Genomic DNA, 27,686 nt, shown 5'->3' with positions numbered 1-27,686 from the left:
TTAAACCTGTTGGACTATAACCTGGTGTTGTGAGATTTTTAACTTTGTACACCCTAGTCCAACACCAGCTCCTAGACAATATTTTTGACAGTAATTAGGCACCATGGTGATTGTTTTAAAGACTGTAAAGAAATACTGAAACACTTTCCAATTGGAATGAATCAGAGAGTGAGGTCATTATCAGTAAAGATTGAGCAGGTTAGAGAGTGTTGCATGAGAACATTATTCTCCAGTCTCATTCACTCACCTCGTTAGAACATAGAACGGTACAGCACAGAACAGGCCCTTTGGCCCACGATGTTGTGCCGAGGTTTAATCCTAATGTAAAATATAATAACTTAACCTGTGCCCAGCAGTTGCTTAAATATCCCTAATGACTCTGCTCCCACCACCACCGCTGGCAACGTATTCCATGCGTTGAATTATCTCAACAAAAAGGTGGGAGATTTAATGGGTGGATCGTGTGAAACAAAGACACAGAAGGAATTGGCCATTCAGCCCCTCAAGCTGCTGCTCAGTACAGTCAGACTGTGTGAAAGTGGGTACTGCAGATGCTGGAGGTTAGAGTCAAGATCAGAGTGGTGCTGGAAAAGCACAGCAGGTCAGGCAGCATCCAAGGAGCAGGAATATCAACATTTTGGGCTAAAGCCCTTCATCAGGAATGAGGCAGGGCACCTCCAGGGTGGAGAGATAAATGGGAGGGGGTGGAGCTGGGGAGAAGGTAGCTGACAGTGTGATAGGTGGATAGAGGTGGGGGTGAAGGTGATAGGTCAGAGAGGAGGGTGGAGCGGATAGGTGGGAAGGAAGATTGACATGTAGGACAGGTCATGGGGGTGGTGCTGAGCTGACAAAATGTATCCCTGGCGGTGTGGTCCATTTGTAGGTGGCAGAAATGTTGGCGGATGATACGGTTTATGCAGAGATTGACAGGGTGGAAGGTGAGGACCTGTGTATTTTGTCCTTGTTGAGGTTGGAGGGGTGACCCCACCACCAGGGATATATTTCCCTCCCCACCCTTTTCCGCTTTCCACAAAGACCGTTCCCTCCGTGACTACCTGGTCAGGCCCACGCCCCCCCCACCAACCCACCTTCCCATCCTGGCACCTTCCCCTGCCACCTCAGGAATTGCAAAAACTGTGCCCACACCTCCTCCCTCACCTCCATCCAAGGCCACAAAGGAGCCTTCCACATCCATCAAAGTTTTACCTGCACATCCACAAATATCATTTATTGTATCTGTTGCTCCCGATGCAGTCTCCTCTACATTGGGGAGACTGGGCGCCTCCTAGCAGAGCGCTTTAGGGAACATCTCCGGGACACCCGCACCAATCAACCACACCGCCCTGTGGCTCAACATTTCAACTCCCCCTCCCACTCTGCCGAGGACACGCAGGTCCTGGGCCTCCTCCACCGCCGCTCCCTCACCACCAGACGCCTGGAGGAAGAACGCCTCATCTTCCACCTTGGAACACTTCAACCCCAGGGCATCAGTGTGGACTTCACCAGTTTCCTCATTTTCCCTTCCCCCACCTTACCTCAGTTCCAACCTTCCAGCTGAGCACCGCTCTCATGACCTGTCCTACCTGCCTATCTTCCTTCCCACTTATCTGCTCCACCCTCCTCTCTGGCCTATCACCTTTACCCCCACCTCCATCCACCTATCACACTCTCAGCCACCTGCCCCCCCAGCCCCACCCCCTCCCATTTATCTCTCCACCCTGGAAGCTCCCAGCCTCATTCCTGATAAAAACGTCGATTTTCCTGCTCCTCGGATACTGCCTGACCTGCTGGGCTTTTCCAGCACCACTCTAATCTAGGCTCAGTCAGACTGTGACTGATCTCCCAGACAACCTCCTTTTCCCATACCCACTGATTCTGCCAGTTTCCTCACAGTTACCAGGCTCAGGCTTGATCAAAGTCCACAGCCAGGCATCCAGCTTTCTGGGGAGAGAATGCCAAAGATTTACAAAAACAAAATTCCTTCTCATCTCAGTCAAAAATGATTGAGACCGTGACCCCAGGTTCCACACTCACCAGCAGCAAGTGTCATAGAGTGCTACTGAATGGAAAGAGACTCTGTCATGTTTGTGCTGATCATTGAGCGCCTGTACGCTCCAGTTCCATTTTCAACACTTTGCTGTAATCTTGAATGCTGTGGTGTTTCAAATGCTCATCTAAATACTTCCTATCCCATCTCCAACTAGAAGATCAAGGGCAGCAGATCCATGGGAACATCACCACCTTCAAGTTCCCATCCAAGCCACTCACCGTCCTGACTTGAAAATATATCACTGTTCCTTCAGTGTTACTGGGTCAAAAATCTGGAATTCCTTCCCTAAGGCCATTGTGGGTCAACCCACAGCAGTTCAGGAAGGCAGCTCACCCTCACTTTCTCAAGGGCAATGGGAGATGGGGAATAAATACTGCTGACCCAGCTAGGAGTTTGCTCATTTTCCTCATGTCGGCGTGGGTTTCCTCCGGGTGTCTGGTTTCCTCCCACAACCCAAAGATGTGCAAGTCAGGTGAATTGGCCATGCTAAATTGCCCGTAGTGTTACGAGTATTCGTCAGGGGTAAATATAGGATAGGGGAATGGGTCTGGGTGAGTTATTCTTCGGAGGGTCTGTGTGGACTTGTTGGGCCTAAGAGCCTGTTTCCATACCGTGGGCAATCTAATCTAATCTAATCCATATCCCATGAGAGAATAAAATAGAGCTGTGCCTTTCATCCAAGTCATTGATGCAGACTGTAAGTAATTGCAGCTCTGATATCTTGGTTGTTACCCATTAGTTAATAGTCAGAGGGAAATGGGTCTGGGGGGGTTACTCTTCGGAGGGTCAGTGTGGACTGGTTGGGCTGAAGGGCCTGTTTCCACACTGTAGGGAATCTAATCTAATTACAGTTTGCTGACCTGAAAATTACCCATTTATCCTAACTCTGTTACCTGTTAGTTAACAAATTCTCTATCCATGCCAATATAAATTCCCCCAGCACCCTGAGTTCTGAATTAGTGTAAGAACCTTCGGGAAATCCAAATGCACTACCTCTACCAGTTACCCTTTTCTCACTCTGCTTGATTCCCCTTTCACAAGACCACATTGTCTTTGACTCTTAACTTGAAACTCAGATTGATGACCCAATGTATAAACATCACTCCCCTTATTAATAATTCACCAATAAACAAATTCACAAATCAAATCTAATGACAATTTATACTTTGAAGAAGAAACATTACATCCCTGCAGATTTACAAACGGAAAGACAATGAGGTAAGGAGCAGTTTTGTGTTCAGTGAAGCAGTTATAGAGGAGAGATTGAGAGATTATATTTGGAGAAATTTGAAAAACCATCAGTTTGTTAATGAATCCTCTGCTAGAGTGTACAGGAGGTTCCTGATTTACAACTATCCTACTTAAGAACTCTGATTTTTAAGAACAAGATCCCATAAAGGGGTGTATTAATATTAATTTTAAAGATCCAATATGCAACTGCCCTCCCGTTATTTACAAATGGCTATTTTATCATGTACTGTATAGTGTTCCAACTTGTGTACAAACCCACTTACACACGTACACAGGAGCACATCCCTTTCATAACATGGGGTCTGCCTGTACTGTGCTAACTGTAGGCACACTAATACAAGCAAGATAACAACAGACGCATCTGCTTTGACTTCTGAGTGTAATATTCTGAAAGGAGAGGGAATCAGAGCAGTGATTGATGTTGTCAGTCAGGAAGGTGATTGTCACTGAGTTGTATAACAGCTGGGTTATGGACCGAGGAGAGTGTTACATCAGAACCGTTTGCATTGATAATGTTTCAGGCTTGGATAGAGCCTGGGCTGGAATGTTGTACATAGTTCTGACCACTTCATCACAGGGTGGTCCTTGAGAGCTTACAGAGGTCGGGTATCCAGTTGGACATCAAAGGCAGGAATCGACTGTCATGAGCATCTTCTAAAGATGTTCAGTCTGCAGACGCCAACAAAGAGCAGATGTCAAGGTGTTGTCAGGGTCATTTTCACCACCAACGGGGGAGATACTGAAGTGAATCCAGGAACCTGTTTCCTGAGGTAAAGGATGAAAGACCACAACACAAACCCAACATTATGGAATCAGACTGGAGAGTGCAGAGCCTGAAGGGCTACAGCATTAATGATCCAGGTCTCAGGGCTGCTCAGTGAAGTAACAACAAATTATATTAATTTAGGACAGTGAGTAATAAGCTTAAACAATGAGCCAGCTCTTAAGGAGCTAGAGAGATTTAGGGACTGAGGTCTTGTGCTTAGGGCAGAGATAGTGAAGGCATGGCCAGGAAAAGCTCAATCATTATAATAAAGAGGTGCTCGAAAGGTTGGAATTAGGTGGTGCAGATATCACTTAGAGTCAGTGTATTCAGGTGTGAGAAAGAAATGAGGGAACTGATGAAGGGACAGGCAGTGTGGGGTAGATCTAGGAAATGCTAATTGTCCAAAATGTGTTTCCTAAAACCATCCTTCTAACTGCTTCCATACCATTTTTAAAAATCGACCAATTGACTATCGATGAATAGTTAAGAACAGTTAAGTTTCACACTGGGCACCAGATCCTGTCAGATGTTTCTCAAATGTTTATCCCAATTGCAAACACATACTGTGAAGGCAAAATGGCAAATTCTGGAAACCTCTTCAGAACCTAATGTCATAGCAGCCTGAAAACTCCAAGGTAATTTCAATTGATTGAACCATCCCGAAGCCTGAGAGAGAGCACTGTAATCCCTCAGCCATTGTCCAGATAGTGACCTGACCTCAGACAACTCTGGGATTGAGCTAGTGATCATTTTGAATTTCAATTTATCGCTGTGAACTTTTTGCGATAATGATTTTTTTTTCAGAAGCATGTAGAAACTAGTTCCTAGCCCACACAACTAATGTGCTGTTAAAAATTCATCTTTATTCTCCAGATGCATGGAATGGGTCATCCAGAGGGTCCTCAATACGATTCAGGACCTCAACACCCATTGGTCAGTCGGTCAGGAATCATGCCGCCTAGTCACATGTCTGCCATTAGCCATTCACAACTGAATGCACAGGTCAGTCTGAATGTAGCTAGGAGCGTTCTGACTCACGGCTCTCCCTCGCCCCCTGGAAGCAACTCTGCCACTCCCTCGCCCTCAAGCTCAGCACATGAAGAGGAGTCTGACCATCTGTCCAAGGTACAACTCAATCTTTGCTTCTACCTGCCTCATTCCTTTGTTCCTTAGCCACTGTGTGCATACCTGTCCTAACATCACCATGCTGAGGATATGGCATGGACAAGGCCTGCTATTCTAGCTCGTTCCATAGTCGAGTTCAGTCATTTCTGAATCCTCTGTAAACATCGTGAGCGTAGAATGTAAATCTCTTCTCAGAAATAAAGTGCTATAAATATTCATAATACATTAGGGTCTAAATTCCTAAAGTAGAACAGGGTTGAAGTTTCAATTACAAGGGGACACAGGTTCAAGGTGACGGGGGGAAGGTTTACAGGAAATGTGTGAGGGAAGGTTATCAAGTGGAGAGTGATAGAAGTCTGGAACGCACTGCTAGAAGAGATGGTGGAAACAGGCACGTTGGCTACATCTAAGAGGCACCTGGACGGTTACATGAATAGGGAGGGAATAGAGGGGTATGGACTGAATAAGGGCAGATGGTTTGTTTCCCAGTTTAGTTCGGGCATGATGATTGGCACAGGCTTGGAGGGCTGAAGGGCCTGTTTCTGTGCTGGGCATCTCTTTGTTCTTTGACACATTATTTGAATAAGACAGATTTATTTTATGTTGTGTCTAATTTATACTGAGTAGGATACCAGAGGTTAGTGTCACAGGTTGGAACAGTTCCCGTTTGGTGTTGGTAGTGCGTACTGCTGGGCTAATTCTTCAGCTGGTTAGATCCACCAGCTCTGACTGAAAGAACTACAGATGCTGGAAACCAGAATCAAACACAGAAACTGGTGGAAAAGCTCAGCAGGTCTGGCCTCATTTGTGCAGAGAAAGCAGAGTTACCGTTTCGGGTCCAGTGACCCTTCCTCAGAGTTCTCTCAATCCAAAATGTGAACTCTGATTTCTCTCCACAGATGCAGCCAGACCTGCTGAGCTTTTCTCACAATTCTTGCTTTTGTGTCATAATCATCAGGCTTTCAGATGTCGATTACTGCAGTCTCTCCTGTCTGCCCTCACCTGACCTGGATCTCACAGGAGCTGCAAGTCACCAGCTGCAGTCATTCAGAGCAGGAATGTCCTATTGGAGGGGAGCTCTGACAACATCATTAGAGTAGGAAAGGGATGCAGTGATGGAAAGAGAGAGGAGGGGAAATGGAGAGGCTAGTGCTTTTGTTTTCTTTGTTAGATATTTTTAAAAATTGTGTCTCTTTTCTCCAATCACAAATTATTTTCTGCTGCTCAGAGAGGATTTTCTAATCTATAAGCTTCATTTATGCATGTAGCAAATAGAACATTTTTTTTGTCAAATTCAATAAATTAGTCTTGCTTTTTAGAAGAATATTTGTGTTTTAGCGCACTAGCCACAGTAATCTCTGTTTTAAATGGATGGCACCTTATTTTTAAACTCTAATTCCGAGTTCTGGATTCCATCAAAACAGGAAGCATCCTTTCCACATCTGCCTGGTTAAGGGCCCTTAGTCACTCTTACTCAAGCCCAGTCTGTCCAACCATTACTCATAAAACTTGCCCTCTCTAGGTATTAGGCTGGTGATCCTTCTCTGAGCTGCCTGCAACATGTTCGTGTTCTTCCCTCAATGAGACCAGTCCGGTACCCAGTCTCACTAATGTCCTGTATAACTGAAGCAGAATCTCTATTCTTCAATTCCCCTCACAATAAGTGATAATATTCCTTTAGCTTTCTAATTACTTGCTGCATCAGCGTACTAACCATTTTGTAATTCATGCATTAGTTCACTCAGATCACTCTGTAACTCAGCGCTTTGCAATCTCACCATTTCGATAATATATTTTTTTCATTCTTTCTGCCGACATGGATAATTTCACATTTTCCCAGTTTACACTCTCCATTTGCTATAACCTTGTCCAAACACTCATAGGGTGGTTAGCACTGCTGTTTCGTAGCACCAAGGACCTGGGTTCGATTCCAGCCTTGGGCGACTGTCTATGTGGAGTTTGCACATTCTCCCCGTGTTTGCGTGGGTATCCTCCGGGTGCTCCAATTTCCTCCCACAGTCCAAAGATATGCAGGTCAGAATGGATTGACAATGGGAAATTGTCCATTGTGTCTAGGGATGTGCAGGTTAGGTGGGTGAGTCACGGAAAATGCAGGGTTACAGGGATGGGGTAGGCGGGCAGCTTCTAGGTGGGATGCTCTTCAAAAGGTTAGTGTGGACCTGACGGCCGAATGTCACCTTATTTATACCTCTCATTGTTTCATAAACCTCATCACCTCACAATTCTCTGCATTGACCCTCACCTGCCACCTACCTGCACCATGTGGGCAGAGACTGGGAGAAGGAAGTGATCAGATTTGGCCTCCTGTGTAACGGGTTTGGTTGAGGGTGACAGGGTGAATTGAAGTTGCGGAGTGTACAAGGAGCAAGAAACGAGGATAAGAAAGCGCCGACCACAGTGAGGAAAGCATATGATGAATGGGGGAAGAGCAGGATAAATAAAAGTAGACCATTAATCCTCCGCGCATGTGATTGATTCAGCTCAGTTACTGGCTCAGGAGCAATGAAGATGAAGCATTAGGTACACCAGAGGAAGACAATGCCAACCTGACATGTCAGCAACCTGGAGGCTGGGTGGTCACTACCTGTGGAAACAGAGACACAGTTTTGACAGGCCTGTCTTTTCTGGGACTAAAATGCAATCAATGTGGCCAGCCCTCTCAGAATGGCCAGGGGTTTCTAAGAATTGCCAGGGGTTGGGGGGATGATGTTTGAGGGGGATGTTGTGTGGGCTGGGTGATGAGTTGCAGTGGTGTTGGGTGAGGGGGTAATAGGTGAGGAAGTTGGGGTGGGTGGGGTGATGGGATGATGGGTGAGGGGATGATGGGTGGTGGAGTGATGGGTGATGGGGGGATGGGTGAGGAAGATGGGGTGGGTGGGGTGATGGGTGAGGTGGGTGATGGGGTGAGGGGGTGATGGGTGAGGAGATGATGGGTGGTGGAGTGATGAGTGATGGGGGGATGGGTGAGGTAGGTGATGGGTGAGGGGGTTTTGGGTAAGGGGGATGATGGGGTGGGTTTTGATGGGTGAGGGGGCAGTGGGTGTGAGTGGGGGTGTGGGTTGATGTGGATGAGGAGTGATGGGTGTGATGAGGGGTGGAGTTGAGGAAGCGGGTGGGGTGATGTATTGGGGATGGTAGTGATGGGTTGAGGTTGGGAGCTGATGAGGGCGGGGTTACAGGTGATTAGTTTATGGGAGGGGATGAGGGTGACAGGGCTATCCCATATATTTGTGGATTCCCCTCCACAGTGCAGAGTCAATTAGCAATCAATTTATGAACAAAGTAACAGCAGTAGACCATTCGGCCCCTTGGGCATGCGATGTCATAGAACATGATCATGGCTAATCAAACATATCTCTTACCCGCACCATTCCATTAGTCAGGAATCTATCAATCTGTTCTTTAACCATAAGGTTACATATACTTCAGGGTCTGAGCTTCCACACTCTCTGTGGTAGACCATTTCAAAGTGTCACAACTCTCTGAGTAAAAACTTTTCTCATTTCAATCTGAAGTGGCATCTCCTTGTTTTTATCTTGGGCCCCCTGCTTCTCGACCCTTCGACCAGGGTAACGGTGAACCTCTGACCTGCATCAGGCCTGTCGACCCCTTTCTGTATTTTGTAGCTGTCAGTGAGATCCCCACTCATTCCTCAAAATTCCAGGGGTTACAGATCCAAGTTAGCTGATCTCCCCTCACAGGACTGTGCTCCTATCCAGGGAAGGAGTCTCCTACACCTTCAATGTATGAAGAACCTCTTCACTTTCCTGTGGGTTTTAGGAGTTGGACAGGGTTGAAATGGACGAATAGTGGGAGCATTGAGGGTGGAAGGGAAGTTGGAGGCTGGTGTCTCAGTGGAGAGCAAGGCCACCTCAGCATTACACACTAATCCATCCACTGAGAGCTATCACAGTGAAAGGGATCAGGTCAAAATTGATCAACTCCTTCCCTTACAGATTACCGGAGAAAAGAGACCGTCCATGGACGTCGGGAAGAAGATGAAGACACAGAAAAAGAAGAAGAAGAAGGACCCAAATGAGCCACAGAAGCCAGTCTCTGCCTACGCTCTCTTCTTCCGAGATACACAAGCAGCAATTAAAGGACAAAATCCCAACGCCACCTTCGGAGATGTTTCTAAAATTGTCGCCTCAATGTGGGATGGTCTTGGAGAGGAGCAAAAACAGGTAGGGAGAGAAAAGAAGGAATGCTTAAGCTTCTGTTCTGGGTTCCGTTTATTATAGATCTGTGCAAAACAGAAACGGAAAGGTACTAAAAACAGGTACTGGGAGAGAAAAGGCTCAATGCCATTGCACCCATTGCCCTCAGTCAGCTTCGGAGACGGACACCAGTGTCTCTGAATTGCTCCGTTCGATGTGATTCTGCTCTCTGAGGCAGAAGGCTCTGGATTTGAGGATCCCTTATTGGCCACAGAATGTGGGTCATCGATCAGTCTGCACACTCGTTACTGTGCTCCAGGCTAGAGAAAGGATGTGAAGGGATGCAAAACAAATGCACTCACTCAGAAATATTTAAGCTGCCCTGTGGTACAGCAAAACAGAAAGGAGCTTTCAGTGCTTGGAGTATTTCAATGATGGAAATATCAAAATCAATGATTAACCACTGTCTACATTAATCAGATTAACCTGATACATCAACTCAGCAGATAGTACAGGAATGAAGGTTTGGAAAGACTGAAGCATGAGGAGAGCTAACTGGATAGTGCACTTAGTGAACTCAGGATTAGTCCAGTCAAAAGTACAACCAATACTCTCTGTGGTGGTTGAATCTGTTTGAGTGTAAGTGTTTAATAATCAATAAGAGGGATTGGTTACAAAATTATGAGCACTTACATCTGTTGAGTGAATGAGACAGTTACAGGAAACATCATTGTATAATCTTCATAAATGTGTTTGAGGATTAATTCCATAACAGGAGCCTCACTGACTGAGGTGACCTCTGGCTGCAGGAACTGAACTTATTCCCTCAGCTGGATGAAGACAGATGGAAGGCGTTACTTTTAAATATCAAATAATATCATACCCCAAAACACAAACCTCACAGTCAACGGGCAAACAAGACTGCCAAGTTTTTTTTAAATTCACTCATGTGCTGTAGGTGTCGCTGGCTGGACCAGTATGTGATTGCAAGTCTCTAGTTGTCCCTTGAGAACATGGAACATGAACAATACAGCGCAGAACAGGCCCTTTGGCCCTCGATGTTGTGCCAACCTGTGAACTATTCTCAGCTCATCCCCTACACTATCCCAAAATCATCCATGTGCTTATCCAAGGATTGTTTAAATCTCCCTAATGTGGCTGAGTTGACTACATTAGTAGGTAGGGCATTCCGTGCATAGAACATAGAACATAGAAGGATACAGCGCAGTACAGGCCCTTCGGCCCTCGATGTTGCGCCGACCGAGTCCTACCTAACCTATACTAGCCCAATAACTTCCAAATGCCTATCCAATGCCCGCTTAAATGAACATAAAGAAGGAGAGTTCACCACTGATACGGGCAGGGCATTCCATGAACTCACAACCCGCTGTGTGAAGAATCTACCCCTAACATCTGTCCTATACCTACCACCCCTTAATTTAAAGCTATGTCCCCTAGTAACACCTGACTCCATTAGCGGTAAAAGGTTCTTAGTATCTACCCTATCTAAACCCCTAATCATCTTACCACTTACCACTCTCTGAGTAAAGAACCTGCCCCTGACATCTGTATTAAATATATCACCCCTCAATCTGTAGTTATGACCCCTCGTACAAGCTGACATTATCATCCTCGGAAAAAGACTCACTGTCTACCCTATCTAATCCTCTGATCATCGTGTATGTAGAAGGTGGGGGTGAGCTGCCTTCTTGAACCACTGCAGTCCATGGAATGTAGATACACCCACAATGCTCTGGGGGGAGGGATTTCCAGGATTTTGACCCAGTGACAACGAAGGAATGGTGATATATTTCCAAGTCAGGATGGTAAGTGGCTTGGAGGGGAACCTGTAACAGAGGCTGGTATTCTGTTACCAAATCACTCTTTATACAAAGCGGTCCCTAATTCTAGTACTGTCTGTTCAGAACCAGCTCTCGGAGTGAATAGAACTTCTGATCCTCCTTATATCTGTCAGCCAGGGCTCCCTGATTGGACTGGATTAACAGCCCTGATCAGGGAAATCATTCTGTGAGGTCCAACTAGCTAACCTCATTACAGTCACTACACAGGGGGTGGTGTTCCCATGTATCAGCTGCCCTTGTCCTTCTAGATGGAAGTAGATGTGGGTTTCGAAGGTGCTGTCTGAGGATCTTGTGTGAATTTCAGCAGTGCATCTTGTAGATAGTACACACTGCTGCTACTGAGCATTAATAGCAAAGGGAGAATATACAGTAAGCAATCTTGCATTCATGTAGTGCTTATCTTATAAAAGAACTTTCTAAGATGCTTCCCAAAGCACCATTTGACATCAGGCAGAGGGGTTTAAGGAGGAGCTTGAGACATTGGCAGCATAGGGACTAATATTTGACTTGATGTGGAAGAGCTGCTGTTGGACTGGGATGGACAAAGTTGAAAATCATACAACACCAGGTTAAGGTCCAACAGGTTTATTTGAAAGCACTAGCTTTCAGAGCACTGCTTCTCCATCAGGTGGTTGCCTGGTGACCACCTGACAAAGGAGCAGCACTCCGAAAGCTAGTGCTTCCAAATAAACCTGTTGGACTATAAGCTGGTGTTGTGTGATTTTTAACCAATACTGGAGTGATATAATTACAGCTACTTGGGAGGCCAGACCTACAGGAGCACAGAGGGGGTCTCGCAGGGGTGAAGAACTAGGGAGATCACAGTTCTCGAGAAGGATAAGACCATGGAGGGATTTGTAAGCAACAATGAGGATTTTAGCATTCAGGCATGACCAGATGGTGTTCTGTGTTCAGTGACACTGATTCGTGGGATCTCAATTGAATGTCCTACCTGTGAAGTGGCACTTACAACATCACAGTCCTCCCTCAGTCCTGTACCAGCGCTGGAAACCATAGCTCCCAGAACCAACGTTCGAAGGCAGTTGACTGACCTCCTGGGAATGAGGAGTGGAAGTGAGGTGACACCATCATCCTGAAGCTACCTGACTGCAGAAACAGTAAGCAAGGAATTCACTTAAAGCTGAGTGATTCCTGGCCATAACTCTGTGATGTCATAGAATCATAGAATCATAGAATAGTATAACAGGCCCTTAGGCACAAACTGGTCCGTGCTAACCACGGTGCCCACTCAGCTAGTTCCAACTGCCCACATTTGGTCCATATCCCTCTCAACCCTTCCCATCCATGTCCCTATCCAACATTTTTTTTAAATGTTGCTACTGTACCTGCCTCAACCACTTTCTGTGGCAGCCCATTCCATATGCCCACCACCCTCTGTGTGAAGAAGTTGCCCCTCAGGTCCTTTTTAAATCATTCCTCTCTCACCTTAAACCTATGCCCTCCAGTTTTAAATAATCCATCCCTGGGAAAAAAAGACTATATGCATTCATTCTATCTATGCCCCTGATGGTCTTATACACCTCAATACGGTCACCCCTTATGTGGGAGAGGGATTTATCTGGGGGATCCTGAAGTCTTCCCCCAGTGAAAAAGTGTGTCACTTGGCTCACAGTGAGAGAGAAGGGGATTCACACTTGAGACACACCTCCCCCAGTGTTCTGACAATGGCTTTTGCAACCAGCTCTCTCTGGTGGAAGCCATGATGTGGCAGACGGGGTCAAGGTAATTGTAGCCCTCAGCTCCTTCCCTAACCTGTCCCAGCTCAGGAAGAGGTCATAGGGCCAGGGTGAAGGTGTGAAGGTAGGGTATGGGTGCTCTAGGAACTGTCCACCTCCAATCTCAGAAATGGCTATTCAAACTATTTTGAACCAGCTGTTTGAAGCATTTAGGTGCTCCTGTGGAATATCTCTGAGAGTAACTGAGCAGACACAAAATGCCAACTGAACCTGACCAAAACAGAATAGAAACCAGGTCAATACGCAATCAGTCCAAACACACTCTCTCTTCTCATTAGCTCTGTTCCCACCAACACATTATCTATGGGTTTGGCCTCCACCTCTAACTCCAGCAGTGGTTATACAGCTCACTGTCACCCTGAAACCCCACAATTCCACAACTCCTGAGTTGTCCCACGCCTGAGGCAGTTGCTTCCATCTCCCAGGTCAGCAGTATGAAGCTGGGTTTGACTGGATAAGCCTCACAGGTCCCAGTAATCAGCACACTGTTGTCTTGGTATGATTTCGATTTTGAGTCCTTCCTTGTTGATTCAGTCACACATGTGAGAAACCAGCACATAGTGAAGAGATTAATTTTCTGAACAAGAGTCTCTGGACTCAAAACATTAACCCTCTCCACAGATGCTGCCCATCCTGCTGAGTTTCTCCAGCAATTTCTGTTCGAATTTTCCAGTTGGTTTGGCAGGTACACAGCCCCTGTGTGATGATGTGTCTTAGTCACAAAAACCACGTTCCCAGTGCCTGCTGGGTACTGAGTGTGCCTATTTAATGGTTACCTGTCTTTGTTCGAGAGCAGAATGAGACCAATCTGCATGCCCTGTTTTTCTGTCTGTATACTTTGTCCATTGCCCCTCATTAACTGCTGTGTTTACACAGGGTAGATTTGCACAGCCACGTCCATGCATTGTTCACTTTTACTCCAGCTTGCCAAATCTTTCTCACCAAAGATTCAAGTTTGTCCTGAGAGACTCTGCTAATGTCCTCATTCCCTGGTTTTTATTTGTGCTGTTGCCTAGTGATTTGATTCATGCTCAGGAATACAGGATTAGCAATTTGCCTGCCCTTCCATTCTCTTCAAGGACACCTGTTCTGGAAATTACACTCTGCAGCTTTTTAACCATTTCAGGCCTGCGCAGTTCAGTTAGCTCCCAGTGATGGTTAGTTCAGTCACCTCCTAGTTATGGTTAGCTCAGTTCAGCTCCCAGTGATGGTTAGCTCAGTTAGCTCAATGGTGAGAATATGTTGCAGTGTGTCTTCAGTCCTCACCACCAACAGTGTTAGCTCAAGGGCAGCAGTACTGGCACAGGCTGCCTCTGAAGGATCCATTTTGGCTTTGATCAGTGAGTGTTTGCCTTTGATCAGTGAGTGTTTGCCAACATTACAAAGCTCCCTCTAATCAATGGGTTTACTCCAAGTCCATCGTCTCTCAAAGATGCAGATATAGTGACAATATTTGGACCCTCCGTCAGGCTGGTTATAGTTGATCGCTGAAGCTAATAGTCAGTGTGATGACCTGTAAATGAGACTCTGTCGTGAGTTTGTGTGTGAGCTCCATTATCCTTATCTTCATCCCTGGAGAATGGCGAGTGATAACTTCCTGAATCTCATTCTCTCTGGAGCACCCTGCACTTGTTGCATTTTTAATCACTCTGCCTGCCTTCAGCTGCTTAGACCCGAAGCTTGGTAACTGTCTCATGTCTCTATTGTCGAATATTCCTTGTGCTCTGATCTTTCTCTGACTTTTCCTTCTGAGACACTTGCTCCCCGGTCTTTCTCTAACCTGTGATGTTCCCAGCAGATGATCATATTGAACATGTTGATCCCAGAGTGAAACCTGGCCAGATGGATTAGAATTTTATTTTTGCAATTTCATTATGGTGGTGCTCAATCACTGAACACGAGAGGCTGCCAATGTACTTTTATCAAGAAAGAACATAAGTTTATACCTCAAAATAAAAGATAAAAACATAGCTATCCATATATGCACACATATATATTATAATTTTGTAAGATCTTATCATAAACAGCAAAATGAAAGATTCAATCCTTTACCAAATATATCCTTTAGACTATAAGACCATTAAAGATATTTGAGCAGTAATAGGCCATTCAGCCCATCTAGTCTGCCCCACCATTCAATTTTCTGGTAATCCTTTAATCCACTTTCCTGCCTTTTCCATGTAGCCCTTGATTCCCTTCCTGATTAAATCTGTCTATCTCAGCATTAGATATGCTTCTGGATACATCTGTATCCCTCTGAAGTAAAGAATTCCATAGATTCACTACCCCCGAGGGAAGAAATTCCTCATTCCTCAAGAAACTGAGAGTATTCAAAATGAAAGCCACCCACTTGATTGGCAGTCTATCCACTACCTTCAACATTCACCCCAGACCCTTGGCCATGCACTGTGACCACACTGTGTACTGCTTACAAGATGCACTGCAACAACTCACTGAGGCTTCTCTGAAAACACATTCCAATCTTGTAGCCTGTATCACTCCGATAAACAAGGACAGCAGATATAGGAAAATGACACACTTTACAAATGCTCACCCAGAAGTTAAAATCCTCCCTAATATTGGGAGCAGTGAGCTCTCTGCTGTCGCTGTCCCACACCTGGTCCATCTCAAACTCAAGCCAAGTGATCTTTGGGGCTTCAGTCCCCACTAAAGTGATTGCTGCTTGGTGCATCTGCTGTCAGCTCGGAGCCCAGGTCCCTCATGCTGCTAACTGGGACTGAGTCAGTTTGAAAGAATAACCGAAGAGAGTGGTTGAAGGCTTCAGTTCAGATGTAGGGGGTTCCACACGTGTTGTCTGATCTTAGAGTTAGTAAGTTGTCTTTTGTGTTAACTGGATATGCCCTGGAAGCACAGGGTGACTTGCTGCATGTTAAATCCCCACTTTAGACAGCAGCACATCACACAAAGTCATGTACCTTTTATTTCAGATCCAGAAACACCGTCTGTTTAATTAATATATCATAAAACAAGAACATTTCATTAAACTCTAATTAACAGGTAATTCTATGGAGACTTTATCAGATCAGCAACGTGACCCCAGCATATGCTCGGTCCAGCTGTGTTTTACCCTGGACTCAGTGACCCTTTGGAGGTGCAGCTCCTTGTGATGATTTGCAGAGCTTCATTCTAATTAGAACCCATCAGGCATGATAATTTATGGGAACATTCTGTCATTCTGAATCTCATTAGTTACACCGTGCAATTTCAGAATTAAAACGTGTTCAGTTTATGTCAGTTTTATTGAGCTGGTGTTTATTTCCTAACAGTTATGGGATGGGAAACTGTCTACTATTTCCACCGCTGCGCTGTGCGGGGCTATGTGGAGAATTTCACTGTTCAGTGTGTCCCACTCCCACAATCCATGGACTCATTACCTGTGCCCGAATCTCATCCACAATGACCTGTTGGTCTGCAATTGTAGCAACATGATTTATTCATTTTGGTTCAGTGTCCCTTTGGATAAAATAGAATCCATTGATGGTAAAGATTCAACCATCCATCCCCTGACCAGCCAGAGGACAGTTCTCTGTCTGGAGCACAGTTTGATGAGTGGAATTTATCAGTTTATATGACCTTTGCCTCACTTGCATGTCACAGAATGCATTCTGAGAAATATTTAGGAATTAGATTAGATTCCCTACAGTATGGAAACAGGCCCTTCGGCCCAACAAATCCACACCGACCCTCCAAACAGTAACCCATCCAGCCCTATATTTACCCCTGACTAACGCTATGCGCAATTTAGCATAACCAATTCACCTGACCTGCACATCTTTGGACCGTGGGAGGAAACCCACGCAGACACAGGGAGAATGTGCAAACTCCACACAGACAGTTACCTGAGAGTGGGATCGAACCTGGGTCCCTGGCACTGTGAGGCAGCAGTGCTAACCACTGAGCCACCTTGCCACCCTTCAAGGGAAGACTTCAGAGAGGATGTAGAAAAAAATGTACAAACGTGGTTCCAGAGACTTTGATAGATTGGAGATGGTTTCCTCAGAGAAAAGAAGTTGAAGGGACATAATAAGCCCAACCAGATGCTGTGTATATGGGCCACATTGGGCTCAGAATTGATCAGCTTTGATTTCCATCTGTCACCCTCAGCAATCCAAAAAACCAACCTTTTCAGACACTGACTCCCTGTTGCTGGTGACAGGAGGCACCAGTATACCCTCGGGGATATTGTGGCTGTGTGGGGTTGTCGGGCATGATGATGGCCAGGAAATGACCACTATCACAAAATGTCCTGTCCATTCGGCAGCTGGAGAGATGGAGATCCTTACATTCAAACTAATTGTGGATTAGGCACTCTCTATCCCAGCACATGAGGTGCAGAATGGATCTCAACGAGTTCTCCAGACCATAGGATATGGGAGCAGAACCAGACCATTCAGCCCATTGAGCCCTGCTCTGCCATTCAATGAGATCATGGCTGATCTGATCATATTCGACTCCATTTTCCTCATAACTATCGATCCCCCTTCCTATCTCAGCCATGAATATACTTAATGACCCAGCCTCAGGTTCCACAGATTCACTCCCCGCTGAGAGAAGATATTCCTCCTCATCTCTGTCTTCAATGTCTGAGATGATGCCTTCTGGTCCTAGGTTCTCTCACAAGGGAAAACAACCTCCCCACATCTACCCTTTAAAGCCCCCTAAGAATCCTGTGCATTGCAATAGGGTCATCTTTCATTCTTCTCTATGCCAATGGGCATAGTCCCTATTCAGGAGACGGTGCGCCCCACCCATGTTTGTTTGTTAGTGAGCTCTAACTCAGCCTGATTTGGTCAGCTTTTCCTTTGCTTCTGTTCCCTGTGGTGACCCTGTGTGTTATGACGGGAGTGCTGGATCATTGTGGTGTGAAGTTTCTGAGTGCACACTATCCCTATGTATGTTCATCATCCACATCTGCTCAATGGGAGGAAACCAAAGGACAGCAAGGAGATGGTTGTGGGAAGTGATGTGAGATGGTTCAGTGTGACCAGGCACTTTCTAAATGTGAATAATGTTCATTCAGAGACTAGAGAGATATAACCAGCAAGCCAGGAATCACCTACAACAGCAGGTACCCACACTCACCATCAGGACCACCTCTGGGGATGGGTCGTTGCTCATCCAAATCCACAGCCTCTGTGTCACTCATGTGACAGATGGTTTATGTGAGATTAAACTTCTCAACAGTCATCCAGGACCCTCCTGTGATGAGTCACAGGGCATGCCATTGAATAGATTGTGTTTCGAATAAAGTACAGAAGAGGCCTTTCGGTCCATTAAGATTGTACCGCCAAAAATACACTACCATCTACACTGGTCCCACTTTCCCACACCAGGTCCATAGCCTTGAAAATGTTATGACATTTCAAGTGCTCATCCAAGGACTTTCTGAAGGCTGTGAGGTTTTTTGCCTCAGGTAGGTTGAGAGAAGACGACTTTACCTTGGGGTGTACAGTCTAAACATTAGACCCAGTCCTTTCCAAAACGAAAAGAGGTCATTCCTATTATTGGTGGTAGAGATTTGGAACCCACTTTCATGATTGGCAATTGACGTTAAAGCAATTGTTAATTGATAGATTCTTATCAACTAATGATTTTAAGAAGATACAAGGCTACAGTTGGTAAATGGAGTTAGTCCAGAGAGGAGCCATGATCTCATTGAATTGTAGACCTGTCACTCAGGACTGGGGTGGTCTCCACATGGTGGCAAGTTTGTCCCAATTCAGCCCATCCCTCACATAGACCAGATTTTGAAAGTATTGGCTTTCAAGTAAATCCCAAGGGGTTTCATGCTGTGGCAGAGGGTCTTCAGGTTTCTGCTGCATCTGATACCTCTTTCCAGTTCTGTACTCATTATTTCTGTGCCACTCAGCAAAAGAAAATTCTGGAAAGGAGGTAGTCCTTTTAAGAGCAGAAGATGATTTTCAGTAATTAGCTCTCCAACAGTCTAAAGTTAACATAGAATCTTAGTTCTTCAATATTAAGCTCCCATTCTCTGCTCTGGTTTCTCCAGCCAGAGTGAACTGCTTCAATGTCACAGAAAGTGCTGGAGAAACTCAACTTCAGAAAGTTTCTGAGGAAGAGTCACCAGACTCAGAACATTAACTCGGATTCTCTCTCCTCAAACAGTGCCAGATCTACTGAGTTTCTCCAGCATTTTCTGTTTTTGTTTCAGATCTTTGGCATCTGCAGTTCTTCGTTTTATTTTAGAGTAAATGTCACACTCAATTACAGATACTTCAGTGCACTGCTTATTAACACCATTGGGAATCTCTGGCACTCCTTATCATATATACATGGGCTGTAATAATGAACGAAGCCATGTGCTAGCTGAGGAATTGGAATAATGGATCATTCCTGGTGTTACATCACCTTGCAGCATCCCTGGGGAGGCAGAGAGTGAGATAAAACTTGTAGAAACCTTACAGAGCCCCACACTGCCTTCAGAGCCTCCGGGCAGAGCAGTATCATTGGGATGTCACTGTTGGGATGTATAGGGTGAATTTTGTTGTAATTTTACAATAAACATAGCCTGGATGGACTCAATGGTATAGTTTTTTTCAGAGTAATGAGTCTGTGCAGAGTGTTTGTGGGGATATCTGAATGTGTAGGAGGGGTGTGTGTGTGTGGGGGGGGGTAGGTATGTGTGAGTGGGTGGGTGTGTGTCTGTGTGTGAATGGGTGTGTTTTTGGATGTGATTGGGCATGTGTGAATCACAGACACTGAGAACATAAACCAGTCAGTGAGCTGATAGAGTCATAGAGCCATAGAGATGTACAGCATGGAAACAGACCCTTCGGTCCAACCTGTCCATGCCGACCAGATATTCCAACCCAGTCTAGTCCCACCTGCCAGCACCCGGCCCATATCCCTCCTAACCCTTCCTATTCATATTCCCATCCAAATGCCTCTTAAAAGTTGCAATTGTACCGGCCTCCTCCACTTCCTCTGGCAGCTCATTCCATACACGTACCACCCTCTGCGTGAAAACGTTGCCACTTAGGTCTGTTTTATATCTTTCCCCTCTCACCCTAAACATATGCCCTCTAGTTCTGGACTCCCCGACCTCAGGGAAAAGACTTTGTATATTTATCCTATCCATGCCCCTCAAAATTTTATAAATCACTATAAGGTCACCCCCTCAGTCTCCAACGCTCCAGGGAAAACAGCCCCAGCCTGTTCAGTCTCTCCCTGTAGCTCAAATCCTCCAACCCTGGCAACATCCTTGTAAATCTTTTCTGAACCCTTTCAAGATTCACAACATCTTTCCAATAGGAAGGAGACCAGAATTGCACACAATATTCCAACAGTGGCCTCACCAATGTCCTGTACAGCTGCAACATGACCTCCCAACCCCTGTACTCAATACTCTGACCAATAAAGGAAACCATACCAAACACCTTCTTCACTATCCTATCTACCTGCAACTCCACTTTCAAGGAGCTATGAACCTGCACTCCAAAGTCTCTTTGTTCTGCAATACTCCCGAGGACCTGACCATTAAGTGTATAAGACCTGCTAAGATTTGCTTTTCCAAAATGCAGCACCTCGCATTTATCTGAATTAAACTCCATCTGCCATGGTGGCACAGTGGTTAGCACTGCTGCCTCACACCGCCAGAGACCCGGGTTCAATTCCCGCCTCAGGCGACTGACTGTGTGGAGTTTGCACATTCTCCCTGTGTCTGCGTGGGTTTCCTCCGGGTGCTCTGGTTTCCTCCAAAAGAAAATGTGCAGGTCAGGTGAATTGGCCATGCTAAACTGTTAGGTGAAGGATAAATGTAGGGGAATGGATCTGGGTGGTTGTGCTTCGGCGGTTCAGTGTGGACTTGTTGGGCCGAAGGGCCTGTTTCCACACTGTAAGTAAGTAATCTAATCTAAAGTTTGTGTGACATGATTTCCCACGCACAAAGCCATGTTGACTATCCCTAATCAGTCCTTGCCTTTCCAAATATATCCACATCCTATCCCTCAGGATTCCCTCCAACAACTTGCCCACCACTGAGGTCAGGCTCACCGGTCTATAGTTCCCTGGCTTGTCTTTACTGTCCTTCTTAAACAGTGGCACCACATTTGCCAACCTCCAGTCTTCCGGCACCTCACCTGTGACTATCGATGATACAAATATCTTAGCAAGAGGCCCAGCAATCACTTCTCTAGCTTCCCACAGAGTTCTAGAGTACACCTGATCAGGTCCTGGGGATTTATCCACCTTTAACCGTTTCAAGACATCCAGCACTTCCTCCTCTGTAATCTAGACATTTTGCAAGATGTCACCATCTATTTCCCTACAGTCTATATCGTCCATATCCTTTTCCACTGTAAATACTAATGCAAAATATTCATTTAGTATCTCCCCCATTTTCTATGGCTCCACACAAAGGCCGCCTTGCTGATCTTCGAGGGGGCCCTATTCTGTCCCTAATATATTGTCCTCAAGATATTTGTAAAAAAAACCTTTGGATTCTCCTTAATTCTATTTGCCAAAGCTATCTCATGTCCCCATTTTGCCCTCCTGATTTCCTTCTTAAATATACTCCTCCTGCCTTTATACTCTTCTAATAGTTTTACTCTGCCCACTCTCTCATGCTCCATCCATGCTCCATCTTACCTTAATTAATTTTTCTCCACTGTTTTATCCAACTTATTCCCTTTGGTTCCTCTCTTCCGTTTGTCTTCCCCAAAGTTAAAATGCTTGAGGGTCCTTCCTTTCTCAGGCCTCCCTGTTCCCAGTTAATTAAAACTCAATTCATTCAATCATCCAAAGACTGTGTCAGTCTCTGTCCTGCTCTTGTGAGTTATGGTTTTCTCAGTAGAAACTAAAATGATGACGATGGAACTCTATGTTGTTTTTACAGGCATACAAGAGAAAAACTGAGGCTGCGAAAAAGGAATATTTGAAAGCACTTGCTGCCTATAGAGCCAGTTTAGTGTCCAAGGTAAGCAATGGCAGCCAGTTCGACAAGATTACAGACAGGAGTCACTCGCCAGAAATAAACCCTGCTTTTCTACAGCCTCAAGCTTCAGCAGAAACCTCACACTGAGTCAAAAATCAGGACCATGAACACAAGACAGTCACTAATAAATACAATCAGGAACTCCAGAGAGCAATTTCAAATTGTTTTATTGTCCATTTCGGAGGACAGTTATGAGTCAGCTATATTGTTGTGGGTCTGGAGTCACATGAAGGCCAGACCAGGTAAGGATGGCAGATTCCCTTCCCCAAAGGACATTAGTGAACAAGATATGTTTGTATGACAGCTGTTTCATGGTCAACATGAGATTTATTTTTCCAGTTTACTTTAAATTGAACTTAGATTTCATCAGAATTTGAACCCAGGGCCCCAGAATATTTGTTTGCTCTCTGGTCCCCTGACAATGCCCCTAGGCTATAACCTCCTCCATGGGAAAGTATTTACACCGGACTCAAAGGCACTAAGTTTTCTGAAGAAATGTCCTTTCAACATGATGCCCTTTAATTAAAAAGATGAAGTTGAAACAAAAACAGAAATTGCTGGAGAAACGCAACAGCTCCAGCAGCATCTGTGAGAGAGAGAAATAGGTAACATTTTGAGACTGGTATGACCCCTTTCTGAAGAAGGGTCATTGGAATTGAAAGATTAACTCTGACTCTCCCTCCACAAATGCTGCCAGAGCTGTTGAGTTTTTCCAGCATCCACAGCTCTTTATTGTATTTTACAGTTGAAGGTGAATTAACACAATTTGTCCTTCCACCTGTGGAACAAGCAGAAATGACAAGGTTGACTAGCCAATGGAAACATTGCCTTGAGCTGATTATAAATGTTCACTGAAGACAAACCAGGTCACAACTTGCGCAGTTAATGGTAGGGCCCTGGGGAGTGTTGCTCAACAGAGAGACTTAGGGGTGCAAGTACATAGTTCCTCTGTCACAGGTAGGCAGAGTGGTGAAGTAGGTGTTTGGCATGCTTGCCTTTATCAGTCAGAGTGTTGAGTCCAGGAGTTAGGAGGTCATGCTACAGCTGTACCAGACACTGGAGAGGCCACATTTGTAGGACTGCATACATTTCTGGTCACCCTGCTGTAGGAAGGATGTTATTAAACTGGAAAGAGTGCAAAAAAGATTTGTAAGGATATTAGCGAGACTGGAAGGTTTGCGATATAATGAGAGGCTGGATAAGTTGGGACTTTTGTCCCTGAAGTGTCAGAGGCTGAGGGGTGACCATATACAAGTTTATAAAATCATGAGGGGCATGAATAAGGTGAATTGCAAGACTTTTTTTCCCTGAGGTGGGGGAGTTCAAAACCGAGGGCATAGGTTTAGGGTGAGAGGAGAAAGATTTAAAAGGGACTTAAGGGGCAACTTTTTCACACAGAGGGTGGTGCGTGTATGGAATGAGCTGCCAGATGAAGTGGTGAAGGCTGGTACAATTACAACATTTAAAAGGCATCTGGACAGGTACATCAATAGGAAAAGCTTAGAGGGATACGGGCTAACTGCAGGCAAATGGGACTAGTTCAGTTTAGGAAACCTGGTCAGCATGGACGAGTTGGGCCGAAGGGCCTGTTTCAGTGCTGTATGACTTGATGATGTGATGGCACCATGCCATGTCGGATATGAATGATTCTCTGTACCGGAACATTCTATGATCAAGGAGAGCATCAGGCTAACTTCTGACAGGAATCGAATTATCATTGTCCACTGTAACCCACAGGTTTTCCTGTTGAGGAGACACAGTAATCTAACAACCTTTCTCATTTGTCTCCCTTCTGCAGAGCTATGGTGACCAAGTGGAAACAAAGAATGGCCAGACATCTCAACAATCGCACATGATTCCCCCTAAGCAGCCTCTCTATAGCCTGCCCCCCCACACCTCAGCGCCTTACATTGGACCAAATTCCTTCCTCCCTCAGTCGGAGTTGCAAACATACTCGGGCCCCTCCCACCATGGCCTCTCTCGGACCCTCAGCTCCAAGTCGGTCATGTCACAGATGCCCCTGAGTGGCTCTCCACCCCCCTCGCTGCAGATCAGCCCCCCCTTGCACCAGCAGCTCTCCCTCCAGCACCATCACCATCAGGGACAGCAGCAACAGGCTAACGTCCTCCAGCAACCCATCTCCATGCAGTCAGTGCAGAGCCAGCCAATCATCTCTCACCAGATGCCATTGCAAGTCCAATCGCAGCTTCACTCTCCAGCAGGCCAGCAGGTGAGGTTCGGTGGATGATAGAGAGTGAGCTATGAGAATATCCTTCATCAGCTGCAGCCCAGTGACTGGGAAACTCCCTTCAAAAGGAGCCCCACTCTCTGACCTGCTGCACACTATTATTGGGTGAAAGTGAGGGCTGAAGATGCTGGAGATCAGAGTCTAGACTAGAGTGGTGCTGGAAAAGCACAGCAGGTCAGGAAGCATCCGAGGAGCAGGAAAATCGGCATTTCGGGCAGGAGCCTTCTTCAATGTTAGACAAGTGTCAGGATTTGTTCACCATGGAAGATTGCATGGATTTAGAGCCCCAGGCATGCAATTCATCAACTGAAATACATTTTAAATGTTTCTCAAGCAAAAACAAGTGACTCAAAGATCTCCTTTCTTCTTACTCAAAGCTCCATCAAGTATCAATGACTAGGAATTCCAGAAATACAAACGATGATGTCTCTGAAATTCCTCTTGTTCTCTTACAGGGATATGCTCACATGCAGTCGGAATTTCAGAACACGGTTAGTGCCCAGTCTCCTGGTCCGAGTGTTTCGAATCCGAACGTACAGAGCAGCGAGTGGGAGAATGAATACTGCAACAATGAGTGTGTCATTAACCACTGCAGGTAAATGACAGTAAATAGTGATTGAGTCATCCAATCAACCTCTTTGCAATTTAGATTAATGACTTAGACAAGGGGAACAGAGGAACAGTGGGATCTTGGGATACTTGTCCACAGATCTCTGAAGGATAGAGTAATAGGGTGGCTAAGGAGGTATACAGTCTATCAGTCGTGCCTTGGATTATAAGAGCAGGGAGTTTATGTTAGAGCTGTATGGGGCTTTGGTCAGGCCACAGCTGGGACATTGTGGGCAGTTTCAGTCCCCGTGCTATAGGAAGGACGTGATTGCACTGGAGGGAGTGCAGAGGAGATTCCCCAGGATGCTGCCTGATCAATCACAGTCAACTTGCCTCATTCAAAACTTAAATAAAACCAGGCTGTTAACTGTCAATCTTCATTACTGGGTGCATTTCCCACAGCAACTCTACCAATCAGAATCCACTTGCCATACAAATGTTCATTTCCCACATCAGCAGCGTTCTTGAAGATTAACCTGCTGAATGCAAAATGAAAATCTTCAAGAAAGACTAACTGTTAAAGGCAATAAGGAACTCATTTGCAGTTTTCCAGTTATTTTCTTTGTGGTATCCACTGAGTAGTATTTATGACCAGAAGGTGGTGACAAATTTAATGTAATAAGACGCTCCAAAATGTAGAAATGGTTAACTGTATGGTCTGGAACTGCTGGTCTGTAACTTGATCCTAAGAGCCCTTACTGCATTCCCAATCTAATTCACACTGTCTGCTGTTTCAACAAAGTGCAACAATTAGCCTTTCTTCCTGGCAGTGGTCAATTCATCTTTGCTGCATTTTATAATTGCATTAAAACCTCTGTTAAAATATCAACAAAGGGGCAACTGAACACTCACATGATAATTGCTGGGATTGAGGAATTCTGCAATGAGGAAAGATTGAGGAGATTGGTCCTATCCTCTCCGGAATTTCGGAGAAAGAGAGGTGATCTCATTCAAACGATCAAAATTCATACAGAGTATGATGGGGTAAATATCAGCAAGGTGTTCTCCCTGGGTGGGGTGAGGAAGTGGTCTAAAGGCAGGAGAGACCATCTTGGAATGAGGATCACGGGTGAGATGAGGAGGAATTTCTTCAATCAGATCGGGGGTGCGAGTTTGAAGTTCTCTGAGCCAGAAGCTGTGGAGGTTCTGTCATTGAGTATGTTCAAGACTGAGATTGATAGGGTACAGGGGTAGGGGAGGAGAACAGTTGAGATTGAAGATCAGCCATGATCTATTTGAATGAGAAAGCAGGCTCAAAGGGGCTGAAAGGCCTCTTCCTGTTCCTATCTAATGAAATGTTCATACGGTACCACAGTATGGTCATGAGATACAGATCTCTGTTGGGTTTTGTTCAGATTCACTGAAACTAACACTTTCTTTTTCTTCTTTTGATGAAGCATGTTACCAAGGGACAAGCCACTCTACCTCACCTGAGCCCACACGACCTCCTGTACTTGGACTTTCCCAAGGGAGTCACCAGCCCAAAAGATGCCCGACCCCTCAAACACCCACATCAGTAGCAGGGAGGACTTCAGCTGAGCCAGTTGCCAAGGACTTGGAATCATTGACACAACACCAGCCTGTGAGCTCCCTCACGTTATCATCCAACTCTCACCCTCCTTCTTACCAAAATAAAGTCTAAATTAAAGTAAAGGGGGGCAATTTAACTGGATCCTATCAAGGAAATATTTTTTGCTTGCCCCAAGCCTGGCCGTCTACTGTAGTAAAACTGCTTTTGTGGTTAATGTAGGACCCTTGGCCTAATGTGTGTGGGACATTATTACAATAATTAAGATGACTCTGCAGGCAGGCAGACTGAATACACAGTCCACATTGGTCCTGCCACAAAGTGGATCCTTAAATATGATCAAGATGCCTTTTCTACCACCAGAGTCCTGATAAATTGAAATGCTGAGGACGTAAAATATTAAATGTGAAACAATTTGTTGAAGAAAGCATATATTTAGGATATTGTTTTCTGTAGTTTTATTAAGTGTTCTAGATGTATTGATAATTACAGAAGCTTTGTGTGTTGAAAGATTATTCTGTGATTTACTTTATAGAAAAGAGAGTTTTTTTTGTCTCTGATTTTATTGTAGCACACTTGGATCACTGTTTAGCTGGGAAGGTAACATTTGTGTATAAAATGCCAAATGTATTTGTTTTCCTTAAAGACCACTGACTGGGGCCTTTTATAGTTGCATTCTGTAGCTTTTAATATTAATTTTCTGCCATGTGCTCAATTATTTAATATTTTTTGATTGACAATGTTTAGTCTATTTAAAAAAGGACACATCAGTATGTTCCTAATAGGTTGGTGACCTTGTGGAGGTATTTTTCCATCAGGTTTAGCACCAACTGTCAGATTTTATGTTCTTATGTTTCTTGTCTGATTTTTATATTTTCCCAGTCAGTAAATAAAAATAATAATTTTATACTCATTGGATGTGTAAAGGTCACTTCTTCCTATCAACACTTGCACTCGATTAGCTTAAAGGTACTTTGTATGTTTTGTTCTGTGTGTTAAGAGCATTTGTCCCCCTAAGACTAATTCACTGGAATTCTTTCTTAGCTCCATTTAAACTTAAAAAGAACAGAAATGTTATGCTATGATGAGGCATTTGCAAAGGGGAGCAATACACACTTTACAAGATCAGGCACTGATTGTTCATCTTGTTTGTGGTATTTTCATTGTTTTCTTTGGAGAATTGGTCGGTCAGACTGGGACCCCATCCCACCCTGGGACAGTGGGACTGACATATGAAGAGGGCTGGACCTGTCAGGACCATACTTACTCACTGGAGAAGAATTCGCACAGGACTAGACAGGGTAAACACTGGGAGGGTGGTCCCAATGACCAGAGTGT

General features: G+C 45.1%; 1 protein-coding gene across 5 annotated transcripts in view; it reads left to right on the top strand.

The window, feature by feature from the left end:
- The window catches only part of tox2 (TOX high mobility group box family member 2), a 209,774-nt gene extending 182,547 nt beyond the window's left edge, over window positions 1–27,227 (top strand). For 4 of the 5 annotated variants that reach the window (XM_060836191.1, XM_060836193.1, XM_060836192.1 and 1 more), the window contains exons 4-9: window positions 4,941–5,192; window positions 9,170–9,397; window positions 21,865–21,945; window positions 23,762–24,193; window positions 24,667–24,806; window positions 26,218–27,227. In XM_060836191.1, the coding sequence (XP_060692174.1) occupies window positions 4,941–5,192; window positions 9,170–9,397; window positions 21,865–21,945; window positions 23,762–24,193; window positions 24,667–24,806; window positions 26,218–26,254 (1,170 nt within the window). In that variant the 3' untranslated portion in view covers window positions 26,255–27,227. The remainder of the gene's footprint in view (window positions 1–4,940; window positions 5,193–9,169; window positions 9,398–21,864; window positions 21,946–23,761; window positions 24,194–24,666; window positions 24,807–26,217) is intronic. The other variant, XM_060836195.1, reaches the window with a different exon arrangement.
- Window positions 27,228–27,686: the final 459 nt, after the last annotated feature.

The sequence above is a fragment of the Hemiscyllium ocellatum genome, chromosome 15 (genome assembly GCF_020745735.1).
Source record: "Hemiscyllium ocellatum isolate sHemOce1 chromosome 15, sHemOce1.pat.X.cur, whole genome shotgun sequence".
Taxonomy (NCBI): domain Eukaryota; kingdom Metazoa; phylum Chordata; class Chondrichthyes; order Orectolobiformes; family Hemiscylliidae; genus Hemiscyllium; species Hemiscyllium ocellatum.
This window is presented reverse-complemented; position numbering and strand designations above follow the sequence as displayed.